The following is a 21,692-nucleotide window of genomic DNA, read 5'->3' on the forward strand; positions in this document are numbered from 1 at the left end:
TACAAAGACGTGTTCCAGATTCTGTACTCTTCAGAGTATAATAATTTAAAATAATCAGAGTTGTTCAATGAAAACCATAAAAGACTAAACTACTTATTAGGTAACAAACTTATGACCTGTGATGAATCTGTAACAATCTCTACACCCCATTACAAAACCTCCATAGAGGAAAGAGCTTTTTTGAACATGGGTCAGATACCTGGAACCACTTTCTTGCAGATACACGGAAGAGAATACATCAGAACTCTTTAAATCTGAACAAAAAGAGCAAAGCTTAACTAAAATCATATACATAGACAGAAAAGTAAAAAGAGCTAACTAGATGGATACAAGAAAAAACACACATAGCTACCTTCCTGTTAACATAAGCGTTATCTAATTACACATTATAAATATATATCTGTGTAATAACACCTAATAAGCATCCATCCATATTGACTGTATAACAGTAACCACTGAAACATTAAACAAACTTAGGAGTGAGGGTCAAAAGCCAGTCTGACCAGATCACAGCATGACCATTTGCAGGCAGCCTGCTGTCAGTGCATAAACAATTCAGATTACCTGAGCAATGACATATCCTATCAGCTAACAGCAAACTTGAGTCACTCAGCAGGATGGCTGGATGACATGCCTTTGTCATATGGACAAAGAAATGAGTCATGTGACCACATGATCAGATTAACAGCATATGTATGCAAAACTGGAGTACAGTTTGTTGTACTGCTGTACCTTCCAGGGTGCTGCTTTTGTGACTGAATCAGACAGTATGAAGTGCTGAGTCAACCTCTCAGAGACCGAAATGTTTTTTTTCCACTGTTTGTTACTTCTTAGCTGCGTTACACATTTATTCTTATTGTAAGCAAATTTGTTCTTCTTGTTGTGCGTGCGTGTGTGTGTGTGTGTGTGTGTGTGTGTGTGTGTGTGTGTGTGCACGCGTGTGAGTGTGTGTGCGTGTGTGTGTATCTATATATATATATATATATATATATATACACACACACACACATATATATATATATATATAATATATATATATATATAGATACACACACACACACACACACACACACACACACACACACACATATATATATATATATATATACACACACAGCTATAATGTTTTACCTACTAGTGACTTTTTAGCTTTGCTACTTCTGATTTCCAATTATGTCAGCAGTTTTAAACTGAGCTCACTGATGACAGGAAATGATCCAGCAAGGCACAAGAATAATTTTATTTTTTTTTTTTTGGTAAATATGCTAAAGTTGCTTTTACATCACAAGGCAAACATAGAAGCAAAGTCTTAGATCCATGAAGATAAATATGACTGCATATAACTGCGCCATACTCCACAACAGCTATGATTTAGGCAGGGTCTATAATGTCGACAAGTGAAAATGTCGACTCTGACTTGATTGACACCAAAATGTCGAACTACAACATTACTGAATGGCCAAATCACCAATTTATTTCCAATGGAAAGAAATCGGTTGGCTGTTCTCTTACACCTGCCCTTCCCCTGACTGTAGTGTGGTCTCGGAGTTGAAATATTTAGTTGGGGGGGGGGGCACAGCCCCCAAGTTGGGTGTGTGTGTGGGGGCAAAGCCCCCCACTTAAATATATTTATTTTTGTGTGGCATTGATGTTTGGCCGTTCGGTAATCTTGTAGTTCATTTTGGTGTCGAACAAGTAAGAGTCGACATTTTCACTTGTCAACATTATAATATAGACACATTTAGGCACAGAGCTAGATTTTGGCCTTCAGATTTACCTGTTGCTTCTCCTTTATTTACTAGTGTTCCTCAAAGTCAGACCTGTTTATGATTCAAAAAACTAAATGAATAAACTAAGCTTATACGAAGATTCCCTACCACTAACTGTATGGTGACAAGTATACAGAGACCTTCTTTTGTGAAAAATAAGAAAGACTTCCTCTTTATGACCCTCTGCTATGAATTTTAAAGGCCAGTGCTATGACATTTAGTGTTCAGATGTTGAGAGGTGTAAAATGTAGAAACAGAAAAACTGGAAGAATTGTCGAAAAATGTCAAAGGTCAGAAAAAAATACTGCCAAACTGCACAAATATTTAAAAAAGCCCAAGTCATGCCACTTAACAAAATACAATGAGAAAGCAGTGAATGACTGCACAATGTAAATAATACAATTGCTTATGATTCCTGAAAATTATCACGTTGCATCTATCAACACCAAAAGGCAGACAAATCCAAACAATTTCAGCATGCAGTTACAGAGAAGGAAAAATTCGATGTAACACAGCAAATGCTGGATTAGGAATGCTGGAAAGAAGGAACATGGCAGGTAGATGTAAATGCTGCACAAACAGCCATACCACAGTCAATGGCCATTCCACAACAGACAAAACAGTATGATGTGTATCACTTTATACAGCACTCACCAGTATAAAGCAGCCAGGATTATGCTTGACAGCATGTGTGACATAAACCATGTACACTTCACATCAACTGGAATGGGAGGTGTCCTTTCCCACTTGTGACAAAGGATGGAGTCCCAATCTGTATTCCAGCCACAGGGACATTTTAGTGGCCTACAGTTGACATACTATGCATGTCCAGTCGTCTACATCAAGAATACTGGATATTTTCCTCATCTGTATGCTATGCTATAGTGGGGACATCACTTCCTCTCTAAACCCCAAGGAAAGATAACCCATGGTAGAATTCCACAGAATGACAGATTTGATAAAGAGGTTAGGTGCAATGGAGTGCACCACCATAACTATGTGTGGCCCACCAGAAGAATTTAAGACAGTTTACATTACTTGCTATGTGGTATCAGTTGGACTTACACATGCCATGGCAGTGCCCACAATGTTCATATCTGGTTGTTAAGCAGTCCATACTGGGTATTTGTGGTGTCTTGTAACACAGAGATGCCATGTTAGAAAGTATGTTGGCCACAGAGAATATGTATAACTCAATCAAAGCATGACATGGCTATATGGATACTACAATAAGCCAAAACCAAATAAACAATTACATTTGTGTGTATTACAGATGATGACATTTGCCCCTTGTCCAAAATGCAAATGGGTGCATATCAAAACATGTGGAATGAATGTCTGACATCCTAAAGAGGCAGTTCAGGTGGCTGGATGCTTCATGACTGTGGTCCAGCATTCACCAGAGAAAGGTGCATGACTGTTTCTGGTCTGTGCCATACTGCTGAACATATGGTTGCAATGGATATTGGCAAATGGACAAAATATGGCATAAGAGGAAAAGGAATGTGCATTACTTTCAAGATGGCTGCACACTGATCAACAGCTTAAGCTCAGCTCTCCCAGTGTGAAAGAAACTGAAAAATAAGAGCCAGTGATACTGTCAACTTGAGTAAAACTCAGTTACAGTAGCAAGTACATGGATCTAGGACTGTTGAATGAAACTTCAACAGTCCGAATCCAACTTCACTGAACACACTTTAACGAAAGTGCTTTTACCGAAACAGCACTTAACCTAAAGTGTGTTAAAAAAAAAAGAAAAAAACTATAAAAAAGCATTTATGCAGGGGGCAAGCCCCCTTGCACCCCCCATGTGAAGGTTTGTGCCCCCCACACCCCCCACTTTAATATTCTCACTCTGAGATCACACTACAGTGGGGAAAAGGAAAAAAATTCCCTTATCCGCATCGTAGAACGATCTCTGCAACAGTCACTCCCCCACAACTCCTTCTACCTGCAGGCATAGCTCCACGAAAGTGCTTCTTTGGTGAAAAGCACTTTCACGGAAGTATGCCCGGATGTTTAGGATTCGATGAAACAGTCATTCACGCATCAGTCCTGGACCGAAGTACACTGCCTGGATGCCAGCATGGAAGAAATGTACAGAACCTGAAAGAAAATCAATCACAAAAAGTGAAGGGAAAACACTCGCTGGGAAGAATCCTGCAGCTGTTCAGCAAACAAAGTACAAGCTTCAGTTTTGGTACAAGAGATTCCAGTAATTTAGAGGAAAAAATAAATCAGATGTACTCAGAGATGATTAATATAAATGAAACTCTGGAGGAGTACATTAACTCAAATAACAAAATGCTGGAAAAGTAGGAGAAGCTTTAACAAGCTATTCAGTTGAACTAATAAAAACAGTAAAACCAGAGGTTGAAATGAAGAAATAAAGGCTGACTATGAGACTTCTCAAGAACAGCTGCTTCAAAAAATGTTAGAATTAGAAGACAGAGTGCAAAAAGCAAACCTGAGATTTTCTGTTGTACTAGAGAAATTGGAAGGAACAAACTGTAGTCATTTTATTAAAGCACTAACAAGCAACTGGACTGGTATTCTATAGCAGGACCTGTTAACTAAAAGGTCACAACAAGTATATGCTCCAAACATGACCATGAGACAGTAGTCAGGACCTATATTAGTAAAGATGCCAGCTGAAAGAGGTGATCTTGATGAAACTATGGCAAAAGGGAAAAGTATTAAAAGCAGGAGACTGTGGAATGTTTTTGGGAAATGATTATTCACCATACATTAGTAAGAACAGAAGCAAACTTATCCCAGCAGTCAGGGAATCATGGCAGGTAGGTGTGAGATTCAAACAGCTATATTCAGCTGTCTTAGAAATATTTTTTTTCCTGTAGGATAAGACATTTTTTATGTACAACAGACTAATGTGGAAATAAAAAAAAGTTCATCCTACAAAAAGTGTTCCCACAAACAGAAGTGAACTCAGCTTCTCACTTTTCTGACAATAAACCTTGTACAGAGACCTTACCAGTGAAATATTTTCCAGTGTTCCAAAGGAAAATGCTTCAGCAAAAGGAAAAAGCACAGGATCACAGGATTTGACTAGAAGAGTCAGGAGAACCTTGGTCTTGAACCAAAGTGTGGTGTTGGGAGATGAAGATGAACAGGAAGAAAACCAGCAAAACTGAAATTAATGAATAAATGGGAGACTATAAAGCTTCAATCACATTTGTGAAATATGGCTTTGCAAGAAAAAGTGGCTAAAAGATTAGACTTTTGTTGACTTTGTTAAACCTGTGGGTGGACTGTAAAGCATATACCACCTACTTTATGTCATTAATGTTTAGAATAACAATACAAGGGGTAAAAAACTGGAAGTAAAACATTTTTTCTTATTAGTGTTTCTGTAAAACATTTCTTGATACAAACTGTATATAAATATACAGTACATAAACCACAGTCAGGATCTAGTGACCTAATGGATAAGGCACTGGCCTCCTAAGCCAAGGATGGTAGGTTGGAGTCCCATTTGTGATTATATACTCTTAATACAATAGAGCTTTTGGGGGGATGGCATAATTGTTAGGGTGTTTACCTCACGGACAGGAGGTACAGGGTTTGATCCTCACCTTGTGAAGCATGGCTATGCTTAAAAAGGTCCCCCTGTGGTCATTAACCTATTAATCACCTAGGAACCTCCAAACTGCATGCATATATTGTAAAACAGTTTTGGGTTGTCATGGGTATTTTAAATGTGGGGGAGTCTTTTCAGTGACTGTTATATGTATTAAAGGCAATATAGTAAATTAATACTATTTAAACTAATATAGGCTTTCCAGTATAACAAGAGATGAAAGGATGGGCAAAAGCAAGTTTAATGCTAATATGCTGTGGTCTTGGGATTCTGGGGTGAGATGGGGTGGGGTGTAAAAGTGCACTGACTATATTACATGTAGAATTAAGACATCTTAGCAATAACACACAAATGGGTGGGTATCACAGGAGTTATCCATAGTTGGCATGGTTTAATCATGAGGTCAAAGCCTGAGTGATTAAACAAAGCCAACCATGTGCAAAGCCTATGATATTCACATCCAGGAGTGGGTTACTGCTACTATACAATGCCATTATTTCTGAAAGAAATTGCTTACCTTTCTTAAATAATGTTTTTGTATAATGGTACTTTAGTGTTCTTCCAACAGCCTCCCGATTTACTGATGTATATGGATGTGGTACATATATCGCATACTTGCACAATACATCAGTACAGGGCTAGGGAGCTGGCAAAAAAAAAGAGCACACCTACGCTGGTCTGCCTCTGTCTTTTTATTTTTTTTTAATTATTTATACTTTGGGAAAGTGTGGCAGCATTACCAGAATAATGAGGGACAGGACAAACATATGAAGAAATTGAGGGACATTTTGTTAAAGTCTGGGCAGTTGAGAGGTACGGTGAAAAGCATTGCAACCTTTCATGTTAACAGCACTGTACCTTTTAACTGTCCAGAGTTTTGCAGAGTTTCCTGATTTTTTCTCATATTTTGCTCCATCTTAATGTAGTTGAAGATTGTTTTTTTAGCATATCTTAATAGAAAGCCTGTCCACTCAACAATAATTAAGCTTCTGGATTTTTTTCTATTAGGATATGCTCGATTTACAACAGGCATGCTGACTGGGATGTCCAATAAGCATCCTCATTTTTTAATAACAACGATTTGTTATTTTATAATTTGTTTATTTTTACAAGGGTGAAAGTCTAGATTAATGCTCTTTGCTTAAGCTATAAACATTTTTATAGGCTTGAAAAATAAGACAAAATGCTAACAGCCATGAACAATGCCAAGTTTTTTATACCTGCAAAGATATTAGCTTGTTTTTTTTTTCTATTAGCAAATGCACAGTGGGAGTCAGTAAGTCTACTGCTGAGGCAGCTGTACATTCTTTTCTGGGTAAAATCTACAAAGGTTTATTGCTGACTGCATTTACATGGAAACAATGTGCAAGCAACTAATTTTGAGAGTTCTTAGCATGCTTTGCTGAGGGAAATGCAAAATTTAAAGGTAAAATGGCAAGCAGTTTAATGAAAAATAAAGTCTGAAATTATGGGAAGTGAATAAGAGATAGCAAGCAGCTTCTCTAACAGCCTTAATGCTTTAATGCAGTTAATAGAAACACTTTATTTAAAGATAGCCATTTTTCCTTAGGGCAAAAAGTTAATGTTTTCTGAAAGCATATAAGCTGTTTTTATACCTGGAAGGGTAATAGACATAAGAAAAGAACAGGAAGTAATCAGTGTAAGTGTGAACAGAAGCTGCAGCATGTGCTTTAGCATTGGTAACCTTAATATTTGGTTAGGTAATGCCTGTTGGGCAGTTATTCCTACCTAAAGGGTTAAACTTCATTTTTGAAGGTGTACATAGTTTTGTGTGTTTGTTGTAAGGTAAGAGGGATGGGGTGTTTTAAAAATGTATTTCTTTATCTCTTTGAGGATTTTCATTAAAACAAAAAGTCTTGAAAAGTGACATATGTTCTAGTGAAGTTAAGAAGAAACAACTGTTTAAAAGATCAGCCTACCATACATTACTGTATGCATGTAACACAATTTGGAAATACACATACAAAAAAACTGACATGTATAATAGTTTGTAAAAACAGTTTTTTTATCATAATGGCTGTGTTATCCATATTACCTTGGAACATAAATGGCCTTACAAGTATAGACAAAAAGGAAAGAGTACTGAAATGTATTCAGAAAAGTAGAGTGCAAATAGCAGTGCTGCAGGAGACATGTTTGGAGAGAAATGAACAAGTGAATTGGACAAAGAAAGGATTTCAGGATGGATATTTAGCAGAATATCATGGGAAAAGGAGAATAATTATACTAAGTGATAGAGTGACTCCAACAATGTTAGAAGAGGGGAAAAAGACAATAATGGTATACTTGAGGCAGTAAGGGGCTCTTGGCAAGAGAGGAGGATTACACTAGCATGTATTTGTATTCCACAACAAAATGCTATTAAGGAGCTTAAAAACATTTGGAAGAAATAATCAGCTTTCAGCAGGGAATATTACTTATAGGTGGGAACTGAAACTTGATTTGCAATAGTGAGAATGTATCGGGGGACTGAGAATGGAGAATAGAACAAAAGATGGCAAATTTCTGAAGAAATTTATGAAAATGTTTGGTATGAAAGATGTGAGTTCAATAGTAGGAATTCAGACAGAATTCAGGCATTATTTCCCAAGATATAATAAATGGGCTAAACTAGATAGAAATTACATTTCACAGGAACATGTACATTTGCTTGAAAGCTTTGACACACGACTATTTAAGATCATGCACCAATAAAAAACAAGATTAAAATATAGTATAATGACAAAAATAAGACACTGGCACTTTTCCACCTACCTGTTAATAAGAGAGGAACTTAAGGAATGGGTAGTGGAAATTATTCAAGAGCTGTTAGGGAGGATAAAAGTATCTTCACAGGTTTTAGGTAGTGAGTGTGAAAAAATGAAAATGGGAGTTTAAAAACAGGTTACAAATAAAAGAGAAAGAGATATGGTTAAGAAGCAACAAGAATTAAGTTTAACAAATTGCAGAATAAGGGAAATCTCATAGAACAAGAAGAGGCACAAATGCTGAATGCTAAAAAGGAAAATAAGGGAGTATCTTTATAATATGGATGAGTTTAAAAAGGATTGCTGTTATGCAGCAATTTTTGATAATAACTCCAGAGCACAAAAACTTTTAGCGCAACAGTTTAGGCAACATAAAGTAGAAAGGGCTGTCAACAAACTTTGGGAGCCTATGACAAGAAAAATAACCATATTATTGGCATCAATTTTTAAATGCTACTGATTATATATTTAAGGTCCACATACAATCAAGATTCTGAGAATTGGTTAATTCAGAAATATTTACAGACTTTGTGAACACAGAGATAAGTAAGACATTTAACCTAGATAAGAAATCATCCCCCAAATTATTGGAATTCCTTAATAAATACCAATAATAATGCAATGAAAAATAAATCATATTTGTTACAAATTTATAAAATTCTTAAGTTAGATTTCACACATTTAAATAATTCCAATTGGAGCTGCTGCTCAAAAATTAATAATGAAGACTTCTCTGAAGTATACAAAATATAATATTAAAATCTACAGATAAAACGACATCTTCATTATACTGAAAAAATTTCACTTGGAAAGTTTTACACAGACGTTTTTGTCTCTCCTAACAAAATTACAATTATGTATAAATCAAACAGAATTAAATGCTGGAGATGTGACTCTGAAATAATAGCTGATTGGATGCATATGGTTGTGATGACTGTGCCCTGGCCCAGCAATCAAGAAGCCTCAATCCTTACCACTAACACCAGGCAGGTCGTCTCTGATAAGAGGACAATTTCCCTTAAGTGCACACAGAGATCACAGTCAGTCTGGGGCTGGTTGCTCCCTTGTTCACCAGGTCCCCAATAAGACTCCCCACTGGTACAGCTATAGGGTCCAGGTCTCAGCCTAACTGGGCAAGCTATAACCTCCAGTACCCTCTCTGTCCAACCAGTGCTTCATGTCCCTGACAAGTAGCTGACACAACACACACACACTTTCAGATAAGTTTTTTTACATATAATAAGTATTTATACAACTTCAAAGACACTCCTGGGAAAGGCTGACACAGATTCTCCAACTGTGCTCCTTTACCCAGACTATACGGTAGTAATTACTGCCACCACCCAGTTAATAATATCAGCTACTAAAAGGCCCTTAAAAGGGTGTCCAATTATTACTGTGCAATATTAATATCCAATGGTAGTATGACTAAGTCTCAAGGCTTAATTTGGAGTGACTTACTTAACTCTATAAATATGCAGTGTATTCTAGAGCTTATATCTACACAAAGCAGCCACAGGTAGAAGGTTTTAAAAATATTTAATAATAAATAATTAAAACACAAGACAAAACTACTACACCACAGAGATATCTAAGAGTTCAAAAATCACATAGAAACTTAAAACTGGTCTGATTTACACAGAAAATACTTAATCTAACTTTCTAATCTTTAGCTAATCTTAGAGAAAACACAGTGCTACAGTCCTACTTGCATACATAAAGAGCATAGACAGTGCTGGTAAGTTAGATGTCCAAAGTCAAAATGCTATCTATCTCTCTCTCCGAGACACAGTTTATAAAACATCATTAACAAACATGTCTCTGGGTCCTCCCCAGATTACATCATTTTTGACACTTAGGTTTTCCCAGTATTCATATTGCATCATCTTGACACCTGCTCTGAGTTCCCAGGCTAATAGACACTCCATTTACATTATTTAGCAAGCTAACACCTGCACAGGAGAATACAACACTAAAAGGCATTTCACATATACACTCTAGCAATTAGTCCTTAGTTAACATAATAAACAGAATGTCTTCAGCCAGCCTGACCAGAACCAACTTTAAAGATCAAAGAATGTCATAAAATCATTTCAATTTCAAAAGACACATTTGAAAGGCTTGACTTAGTTTTTCTTTACAGCAAGGGGGCAATGTTGTAACAATTTTGAAGTTCACATTTTACAGTGTTTTTCTTTCATTTAAAAACACGCGCCTGTATTTTACATTTATTTATACAAATGATAAGGATTATGTATTACATTCTATTTGACTAGGCTGGCAGCCTTCGTCTGTCTCTCCCCAACCGTCACATCGGTATAAGAATGTGAAGTCATCTCCCCTTTTTGGAAAGAAATTAATAACTTTATTCAAGCTCTGTGATCAGATAGATGTAATATTTTAAATCTTTAGTTTTATTTATTGCTCTGATTCTTGAGATAATCCAAAAATGTGAGGGCCTCTTCTTTGGTCTATTCTTGCTACAGCCAGAAAAGTAATTACTAAAAATTGGAAAAGTTACCCCCCTATAGTCTTGGATTTATTAGATGGCAAAAATTGTCTGCAGTAGCGAATTACATACTATAAAGATGAAAAATTCTAATGTTGCACATTCATATAAATCTTGGCTTACAATTAAAGACTTGCCTGAAAAATATTAATTGTTGCTGATGTATAACTTTGATGTATTGATCAGTTGTGTACCTAATATATTTATTTGTTTTCTTTATAATGAATTTATTTCTTGTTTTAAAACTAAATAAAAATTAAAATAAAAAAAGAAAAATAACCATAGATCCTGTAGTGGTATTAGACAGATATACTGGAAATTATATGGCAATTAATATAAAACAGAGAAATGTGTAAATAAAGAAAAAGCACAAATGGAAATACTCATGGAAAACTTAATTATACCAAAATTAGAGGTTGTCCAGCAATACTCACATTTTATGGGGACATGATAAGATGAAGTATTTAGGAGTATGTATTAAAATGACTTCTGCATGGCAGCTAAGCTTATGTGGAAGAGACTAAACAAAAGATAATACAAAAACTGGAAGCTCATGTTTATGGATATGGATAGTAAGGTACAAGCAGTGAAAAATTTTTCAGTCCCTTTAGTTTTATGTAAGGGTCAGGCATATTTTTATCAGCCAGAAGAAAAGTTGTAAACAACAATTAATAAAAAGTTAAAGGAATGTATCTGGGAGAGGAACCTTCCAAAAGAACAAAGTGGCTTAGGATTACCTTATTTGAAGTGATATTTTAAAGCTACACAGTCATGGATCATATACATAATACAAGGAAGCTATAATTCAACACAGAAAAGGATGATGATGAAGCCATGGGGAAGTTCAAGAGATAAAGAGAGAGATTGGGATTATGGAAACAGATCCTTAAGGAAAATAATAACCACACAGAATATTATAATTACACAGAATATTATATTCATACAATAGCAGAAAGTATTCTAAGAACTGAGACAACATGAGAAAAGAGAAAAGAGATTTTGCCAGTAGGGATGACTGAAACTAGGGGTACAGAAAATAAGCAAGAATGGGTTGGAATTTACTGGAGAAAACTGGCAAAGGAACCAAGGGATTTGGAGCACATATGTAGAGAGGGAAAGATAACAAAGTGGGTGAGACCAAGAAGATATTTGTAGCTCAGGGTACAAACTGCCTTCCCTACCAGGGATTGATATCAGAGTATAGACAAAGAGAAAGGGATAGGGGAATATTAAGTAAAATATCTGCACTGGTTGAGTTTTTAGTTAAACCTAGAATAGAAGCTGCTATTGGAAAGGGGTAATTAGTAGGATATATGAAATACTGCATGGTAATTACAACAATCAATCAGACAATGTTGGAAAAGATTGGGAAGAGTGACTGGAAAACCAATTTACAAGAGAATAATGGTAGAATGTATGTATGGTTCCCATAGTTACTTGTATACCCCAAGCAGACTTCAAATACTTTTTCCTCAGGTAGACAGATATTGGAGGTGTGATGGGGAAGAAAGAAGTAACCGGGAAACATATGTTTTGAAATTGTAATGAGCTGGCAAATTTTAACAATTCCCTACAGAGTACTCTGTCAGAAATATTGCATGAGCAAATGGCTGTAACTAAGCAAATGATTCTTTTGAACTAGGACACAGGAGCATAAATACCACCTCGGGTCTCCCCTAAAAAGAGGCTGCTCACCAAGTGGGACTAAAATGGTCAACAAAATGGATAAATAAATAAATATGAATTACCCAAATACAGTAAGGCCTTATTAAGTTTATTTCTGTTGGCTGCCAAAAAATCAATTACTGGAAAATGGAAATTCAGAGTCTAAACCAAATGTACTTGAAGGATTGAATATTACAAGAGACATACAAGAAATGGAAGAGGGATCTTTAGAAAAGGGAAATAGCAAATCATATAGAAATAAATGGAAATTGTGGGAACAATTCATGCAGAATAAAGTTCAAGAGGAGTGAAGTTTAAGGACATTCAGCAATTTATGTAATTCTGGACTTACAATAGTAACAAGGACAGGAAAGACCTGACGTATAATGTACGCAAATGGACAATATTAATATGGCTTGTTTTCTTTTCTGTTAATTCATGTTAGCCTACATTTTAAGTGATAATATGATAAAGGTGTTATAAAGAAAGAGGAAAATGTAGATCACTACAGGTGGGTCATAAAGAGGACATGCAACCAATGACATACACTCAGTAGCATAACAGGCACATGTTCATATGTTGGCAATTTGTCAAGTGTCTGGTAGACTGGCACACTGCATATCATATAGTAAATGCATCTGTGCAATGCCCCTAACACGCAAACCACTACTGAGCAAAAACCTAAAGTGATCTTCGAGCAAGTGCCATGACTAAGCTGTAACACAAGGAAGTTTTCAGTGTGTATGCTGTGCAAACTGTACATTACAAAAGACACACCCTCTAGGCTGTAGTGTTAATTGTCAAAACAGATGTTACCATAATGCAAGCAACTGAACACAGAATTAAAAAAATAATAATAATTTACCAAATCAAGCAAAACAGATCAGAAAATGCCTTTTTCCAGGGTCAAGTACCATTTGCACTATTCCATCTCCAACAAGCCACCTTGGAGAAAGGGAAAAATAAAGATTCCTGCAGTTCAAGCTGGCATGACCTCTGAGTTAGAATAAATAAGTGTTGTATGCCAAACTACACTGCCCTCATCAATGAATGTCATTTCAGTTGACTACATTTAATGATTTCTCTTCAGTAAATCTCTACTTGTTCATAGTCACAGAAAATTCCCTCTGCAATAGCTATCAGATATAATAGCTATCAAGTACATATCATGTCATCATAAGCATAGGACACAGTTCACACCTTAAAGGTCAGCCTGTCTGTCACTGAGTAAGAAGGTACTAGCATGTGACCATTCATGGTTATGAACTCATGCATGAGCAGCACGTATATACGTGCACTCGTGTGTGTGTGTGTGTGTGTGTGTGTGTGTGTGTGTGTGTGTGTGTGTGTGTGTGTGTGTGTGTAGTGCAAGGGCATCCTACATGCTATCTAGGAAGGCCTAGGTACACCTGAAAACCATTGTATTCACACTGCAATTGAATATGGAACCATGGATTCACAACTTGTAGTGTATGCAAAACTTCTAACATCTCTAAAAAAGTATTCCCTGCAAGTAACTGAGGCCTGATACATATTGCTGCCTGAGGTTGCACTGGCTCTTCATGCAATTTCCTGCACAGTGCATGCTGGTTATTATAACAGTACTATTTGTACAAGTAGCTTTCTGTAGAAGTTTCAAGGATGCAACAGTGCATCCTTACAGCCAGATAACATACATATTGAAACACTTCATTTTTTGTTTCATGCAGTAACAAGCAAAATACCTCTGCAGTGAAATACTAAGTGAAAAATGCTGTTACTTTTGTTTACTTAAAACACAACATATCATGCCTTGTACATTGAGGTCTATAGACTCATGATTTTGTCTGAACTGCTCAAAACCCCTTTGCTGAATGCATAGCACACAATACGACTTTGCTGCTTTATGTTATACACTGTAAACAACTATACAGAAGAAAGGGTTTGCTTTGTGTTGATAGCATTCCTTCATTTTGCTTGCACAGAGTTATTTATTTTTAATATTGGTGTGTATGTGTGCAAATCAGCCCGTTCCACGTTTTGTATAATACCACTGTATGACGTTATATAAATAAGACACATGCAAGTGTCATTATAAAGCTGCCAGTAGCATAAATGTGTCCAGACTTACTTGAAGTATTCTGGAAAGTTGGTACTTGACCCACAGTGATCTCTGGAAATGGGTAAGGAGGCGATGTACAGCAGCAGGTTGATTTGACGTGTAGAACTCTGACCTCATACACCCAGATCAGCTGCATAACGGGTTGCATTATGGGCAATTACTTGTCACAAATGACAATGTACAAGGTACTGGGCTACATTTAGAGTGCTGCTTTGTGTGGGGAAAAAGAACACTGAAACCACTGAACTTTAATATGCATTCAGTGAACTAAAGAGTTTCAGCTCAGGAAGAATGGTTAGCCATTGTTTTTACTGTCACCCCTACCTGAGGGTACATCTTGAGCAGACATCCCCATATCCTGATGTTTGATGCAAAGTACTGATATTCATGCAAGGCAATTGCAGCTGCTGGGTTATTTATATGAACGCACAGATGTTTAAAAATAATCATACATTTTTATTCCTTTTGGAACTGCAATATACAGCTACACATCTGAATGTGACATAAAAATAAAAACAAACATGCTTTACATTTTTGTTTAGTGTTTGCACTTAGTTGTTGTAATACACACTGCACTGTATAATGGCATTTTGTATGCTGCAGTAGTCTTTTTTTTAACAATATGCTACACCGTGCTTCACAGCTTGATATTCCATCATCTTCACATGGCTACAGATTGCCAACAGCCAGTGGAGTTCAGATAGGTGTACATACATTAAATTTTTTTCAGCTCAGATTTTCAAATTATACCTGGATGAATATCAGCTGCTGGGTATATTTCACACAGAAGGATGAATTTTTTTCTGCAACCTTCCTCAGCAGCATATATTCCTGTGAATCCTGGGAAAGGCAGCCTTCTCTGACTAGCTGGGTGTGCTCCACACAGATGGGAAAGTAAAAATGATGTGTTGCTATTTCCAAAATTATGTTTACATGGAGGGGGGGGATGCTCTGCAGTTTCCAGAATTATGTTGACTAGCGGAAAGGGAGATCAGCTACTGGCTGGAGGCCACATAAGTTGGATAATATTACTTACGACTGAGGGCTGCTAATAGGCACACATCTGGTTTTAAATGCTACAGGCTCTGCCTGCAGATATCATTAATACCGGGTGTTGAAACGTTACTGTGGCTGTGCAGGTTGTACTTTACTGTTTTTGTTCCAGTGCCAGGGTACTACACTTCATTCATGCTTCTACTAGTTCCAATATATTCTGCTATTGTTAGCAAACTGTCACAGTTGTTTCTGTTAAGTGTTGAGTGCTAAATTTATGGAGTTGTATTCATTTTGATTGTCAGTTTTCCAAAACCTGTTGACGGTAACTGGCAGTAACTGTCATAATAATGTGCTCAGAATTATTTTTATGTTTTACTGTGGTTTCATATGAGTAGATTCACAAGACCAATGTCACCACAGTAACCACAAGGAAACATATATACCAACAGTAAACCACGTAATACACCTTGTAGCAACTAACTGCAGACTACGTGGTGCTGTTTGTTATAAAAATGGTGATGATGTGTTATGTTTTATCTCTAAAGGTGACTGACTACACAACCAGCTATACTTTGAACTCAGATGGCTTGTGCCACCATGTCAGAATGCACAACATGATGCACACAGGGGAGTGGGTCTGATGCAATTGCCTAATCATGGCATTATGTATAACGTAGGTTCAAGCTGTGCTCAGACAGGACAGCAGAGATGGTACTGGCAGTGTGTGAACTGGGCATCCAGATGGTACAACAACCTGTGGGCTTCACAACATACTCAACACTCCTAATGTGTCTGTCATAAACACTAAAAACCATACTACAGAACCAATTAAAGTCTTAATACTCCCTTACACAGAATTACTACATTAATACAAGACGTGATGAAATAACATTAACACCTGAACATGCATTCTTCTTACCGATGGAATATTTCCTTCTTTCTTGAAAGCATTCTGGTATAGTTTACATATACATATAATGAAATGCCTGTTGCTCTGCTCTGGCTTTCACTGGATTCTCTCCCATTTATGTTTTTGTAGCTGTACTTATGTCAGCCTTTTGCTGCAATAAAATGCCCCTACTCAACATCAGTAAAAGCCAATACAGCTTTAAAATTTATCTGACCTACCTTCAGGTTAGGCAGATGAGATCTTTGTTCTCATGTAAAAGATAACGTCCTGTTGTTTTGCAGCTAAAACTGGCAATGGTCTGTTTTTGTTTAATGAAAACTCAGGTGAAAACTATGCCTTCTTCAGTCATCCAGTTCCACCTACTGCTCATCTAATGTTGCTAGCAAAAATTAATAATATAGCCATGTTATTAAATAACTGGCTGGTTAATTTAGTGCCAAATTAACTAATACATACATACTACAGTTGTGTAAAATCTTACCATAACAGTAGATGTCCTTCTTCTCTTCACTGCTGCAGTATTCCTAACACATGGGAATATAGCCCACAAGGCGCCCCAACATCCGGCCTGTATACCAAAGCCTTTAGTTTGTCATAGAGGTGCACCGTATATCACTAGTATGTTCTTCGCGTAATGTAAGGCATAAAATGGATGTCCGTATGTACCCTCCTCACAACTAAGAGCCCCAGCAGGAACATCAGCCCAAGGAAGAAAGACGTGAGGAATGCATCCAGAAGAAAGGAGGGTGGGAGTGAATACTGCAGCAGTGATGAGAAGCACATCTACCTTTATGGTAACATTTTACACAAATGTACTATGTCTTTCCATTCACTGCTGCAGCATTATTAACATGTGGGAAAGTGCCAAAGATTAGGAAGAACCCAGGGAGGAGGAAGGACCAGCAAAGCTCTCAATGAACCCATGCAATATGGGCCTTGCAAAACCAGCCCTAGGTCTAAATATTGCATCCAGCTTGTAACGTTTGGTCAAAGCATGCACTGAAGCCCAAGTAGCTGCTTCAAGGATGGAGTTACTGTCTAACCCCTTGAGAAAAGCACCAGACGAAGCAAAAGCTCTAGTGGAATGAGCCTTAACAGATGAGGAGGGCTTTTACCATGATAAATAAAACAAAAACAGATAGCTTTAGAAATTTAAGAAAAAAATAGTTTGCTTGGAAACAGCCACCCCTAAAGACCTAGGGTGAAAAGAAACAAAAAGCTGATCAGACTTCCTAATAGTCTTAGTCTTATCCAAGTAAAATCTGAGTTGTCTATGCACATCTAATGTCTGAAGAACCCTCTCACTAGAAGACTGTGGAAAGAGGAAAAAGGCAGGCAATTGAATAGAATGGTTCAAGGACAACTCATTCACCACCTTAGGCACAAAGGAAGGATTACTATGCAGGGATACTCTATCCTTAGGAAAAATAAGAAAAGGGGGGCAAAGCATTAAAGCCTGAAGCTTAGACACTTACCTGACAGAAGTAATGGCCAAAAGAAGGTCTTCCAGGAACAATGTTGAAAGGAAGCTGAGGCAGCAGGCTCAAACTGAGCCTGAGTCAATATCTCCAAGACAAAATTAAGATTCTCAAGGAAGGGGGGACAGGCTTCCTGGGAGGTCTAATGTAAAGGACACCTTTAAGAGATTGTTTATCTTCAAATGTAGAAGAGAAAGTAGAAGATAAATGCAGACAGAAATAGCTGATAAATGAGTTTTAACCGAAGAGTAGGCAAAACCAGCATTGAACAATTCATGCAAATAAGATAGAGCCAAAGGAACATCCATAGTAAGTGGATCTAGGTTTCTTGAATGACATCAAACAGAAAACCACTTCCATTTGGATAAGTAGGATTTCCTGTTATTGGATTTCCTGGCCTCCTGCAGGACCCTAAGCACATCCTCAGAAAAAAAGGTGTCTATGTGGAATCAAAATCTTATCACCCACAGAGTCAGCTAAAGAGTAGACAAATGAGGATGGATGAGAGATCCCTTATCTTGTGTGAGTAGGTCCAGCTTGTGAGGTAACTTGTGGTGATGGCCTTGGCTAAGTGGAGAAGAAGCTGGAACCAATGCTGCCATGGGCAAATGAGTCACCAGCAAGATTTTTGGAGAATCCTGCTGATTCTTGGACACGACTTTGGGAATAAGAGGAAGGGGAGGGAAGGCATACAGAAATATCCCCATCCATGAGAATGACAGTGTATCCACCTTCCACATCAGAGGACTTGGGACCTTGGCACAAAACTGTGGAAGCTATTTGTTCATGGGAAAGGCAAACAGATCTACTTGAGAAGTACCCTACCGGTGGTCAATGTCCAAAATCACATCCCTGTGAAGCATCCATTCATGGGATTAAGTCAAGCACCTGCTCAGAGTGTCTGCCACTGAATTCTGAGCTGAAGGAATAAACACTGTGTGAAGGGTCAGGTGATGTTTCACTACAAGATCCCAAACCAGGAATGCCAACCAGCAAAGGAGGTAGGACTTCATTCCCCTCCTGCTTGTTCACATACCAAAGGACTGTGGGTTGTCTGTGAGCACCTTGACAGGTCCTGGGGAGAGGAAAGGATGAAAAGTTTGCAGAGCCATCAGCAATGCCCTCATCTCTCTGAGGCTGATGTGCTCCTTCTGTTGAAGAGGAGACCAAATGCCTGGAACACTGAGAGAGTCAAGGGCTGCACCCCAACCCACAGCTGAGGCATCTGTGAACAACTTCTGAACTGGAAGAGGTGGATGAATAGGAAGGCCTGGATTTAGGAAAAGTTGCTGAATCCATCACTGCAATTCCTTATTTAGGAAGGGTAGAAGAGGCACTAGAAAATCTAGAGAGTGTGCATGTTGTTGTTCATCCTGAAAACAGGATGAATAGGACTGTGGAGGTAGGCTTCCTTGATATCCAGAGAAACAAGGAAGGCCTGAGGTAGAAGGAGAGGAAAAGTACAGTTTTGTACCTACCATAAATGTAGATGTTCGAGTGTTCACCCTGCTGCAGTCATTACACTTGGGTTATCCTGTCGTCAGGCGGTCCCGCAGTCGGCTGGATTTCCAAAGTCTTGGTCCGACATTGGTTGCTGTCACCTCATCCCTGACGTCAGTGCGCCAGGGGTACATATATTGCAACCGACGCCATTTTCTTCAGTTTTTCTTGCCCCAGATGTCAGGTGCCCCCAAAAAGGTGATCCAAATTAGTACCAAAAGGTGGGAACACTGTACAAACACAAAATCCCTTCAGCTAAAAGCAAATACATCAGTAAGGCCTAGCAAAGATTTAGCCAGTAAATCAGAGGGGTTGGAGGGAGGGTAACCTGGACTGCAGCAGGGTGAACACTCGAACATCTACATTTATGGTAGGTACAAAACTGTACTATGTTCATCGTGTTACCCTGCTACAATCATTACACTTGGGTTGAGTCGCAAAGCTAAGGTAGGGTGGAGGCATCATAGAGGGTTAGTGGAGGCAATGAGGCCCTGCAGAACTGCAGTGGTGAAGCCTGCCCTGGACTTAGAATAAAGAGGTAAGTGATGGTGTTTGGTGAAGGTGTGCACAGAACTCCAAGTTGCAGCTTCTAAGATTTCCTTGGTAGGAACCCCCCTGAGAAAGACTGTAGAGGTAGCTGTTGCCCTGGTAGAGTGGGATCTAATGGTAGGAGGAACTGGTTTCCCATTATGGGTACAGCAGAATCGTATGCAATGGCCTATCCATTTAGAAATGGTTTGCTTGGATATGGCCCTCCCTTGAGAAGCTGTAGCATAGGAAACAAAGAGCTGGTCAGTTTTTCTGAAAGCCTTAGCTTTATCCAAGTAGTAATGAAGCTGCCTGTGAATGTCCAAGGAATGCAGGAGTCTCTCACCTTTGTTCTGTGGATTGGGGTAGAAAGTGGGTAGGTGGATGGTTTGATTTAAAGCTACACTGGAAACCACCTTAGGCATGAAGGAAGGATTAGTTCATAGAGAAACTCTGTCTTGATGAAAAATGAGGAAAGGCTCCACTGCCATAAGTGCCTGTAATTCTGAAACTCTCCTAACAGAAGTTATTGCCAGGAGCAGGGCAGTCTTCCAAGATAGGAACTGAAGGTCTGCAGAAAAAGCTGGTTCAAAGGGAGGTAGCGTTAGTTTTTCCAGAACAAAGTTGAGGTCCCATGTTGGTGTAGGAGCTCTTCTAGGTGGTCTAATGTTTTTGCCCCTCTGAGGAACTGCCTTAGGAGAGGATTTGAAAATAAAGGTGGATTCGTGTCGTAGTGAGCTGAAATAGCTGAAGCATGGATTTTAATTGAGGAGAAGGAAAGTCCTTTATGCAACATCTCGGCTAAATACTGCAGAATGTGAGGCATATGAGGCTGAGTTGTGTCTTGACCTTTAGCTTGGTTCCAAGCAGAAAACCTTTTCCATTTGTCCGAGTAAGCCTTCCTGGTGCTTGGCCTCCTGGCTTCTAGAATAACATCCAGTACTGCTTGTGAAAGAAGGGCTGGTTGGATGCTTAATTGATTTGCCATGCAGCCAGGGTTAAGGTTTTGATCTGGCTGTGTAGAATCTGCTTGTCTTGCTGCGTGAGCAAATGAGGTATTTGAGGCAATATCCATGGTGGGCCGTGAGCCATATTCTTCAATAGCGGATACTAGTGCTGGCGTGGCCAGTCTGGGGCTATGAGAATCATTCGAGGTTTCTCCTTTTTGACCGTCAAAAGAACCTTTGTGAGAAGAGGTAGTGGAGGAAAGGCATATGCTGTCAGGTTTTTCCAACTGAAGGAGAGAGCGTCCACTTTCCAAGCTTGATGGTGGAATGTCCTTGTACAAAATTTTGTCAGCTGGTAGTTTTGAGGACTGGCAAACAGGTCTATATTTGGTAGGTCCCATCTTTGAGTTATCATTGTAAATATTTGTGGGTCTAGCTTCTACTCATGGGGATCTTTGATGTTTCTGCTTAGGTCGTCTGCCAATGTGTTTTTCTGTCCTGGCAGGAATTGAGCTTGTAACTGGACTTGGTAGGCCAGAGCTGTGTTCCATAAGATTATTGCTTGCCTGCAAAGAGGGTAGGAATGTGTGCCCCCTTGTTTGTTTATGTACCACATTACTGTGGTGTTGTCCATCTTTATTGCAAGTTGTCCAGGCTGTAATAGATCCTTGAAGTCTGTCAGAGCTTTCTGTACAGATAGCATCTCTTTTTGGTTTATGTGCAGTTTTCTTTGTTCTGCAGTCCATAGGCCTTGAATGCATTGCCCTGCCATGTGTGCCCCCCAGGCATAGTCTGAAGCATCTGTTGTGATAGTTTGCCTGGGTGGGGGCAAGGTGAAAGGCTGACCCTTGTTGAGGTGACATGCCTGTGCCCACCATAGAAATTCCTGTTGAAGGCAGGGAATGAAAGATATCACTGTGTCC

General features: G+C 38.5%; 1 protein-coding gene across 1 annotated transcript in view; it reads right to left on the reverse strand.

Moving 5' to 3' along the window:
• Positions 1-248: 248 nt before the first annotated feature.
• Positions 249-21,692, reverse strand: part of LOC122806164 (E3 ubiquitin-protein ligase PDZRN3-B-like) — a 300,824-nt gene continuing 279,380 nt past the window's right edge. The window contains exon 4 of the mRNA XM_044076400.1: positions 249-254. Within this exon, the coding sequence (XP_043932335.1) occupies positions 249-254 (6 nt within the window). The remainder of the gene's footprint in view (positions 255-21,692) is intronic.

The sequence above is a fragment of the Protopterus annectens genome, chromosome 7.part0 (genome assembly GCF_019279795.1).
Source record: "Protopterus annectens isolate FY-2018-M chromosome 7.part0, PAN1.0, whole genome shotgun sequence".
Classification (NCBI taxonomy): domain Eukaryota; kingdom Metazoa; phylum Chordata; order Ceratodontiformes; family Protopteridae; genus Protopterus; species Protopterus annectens.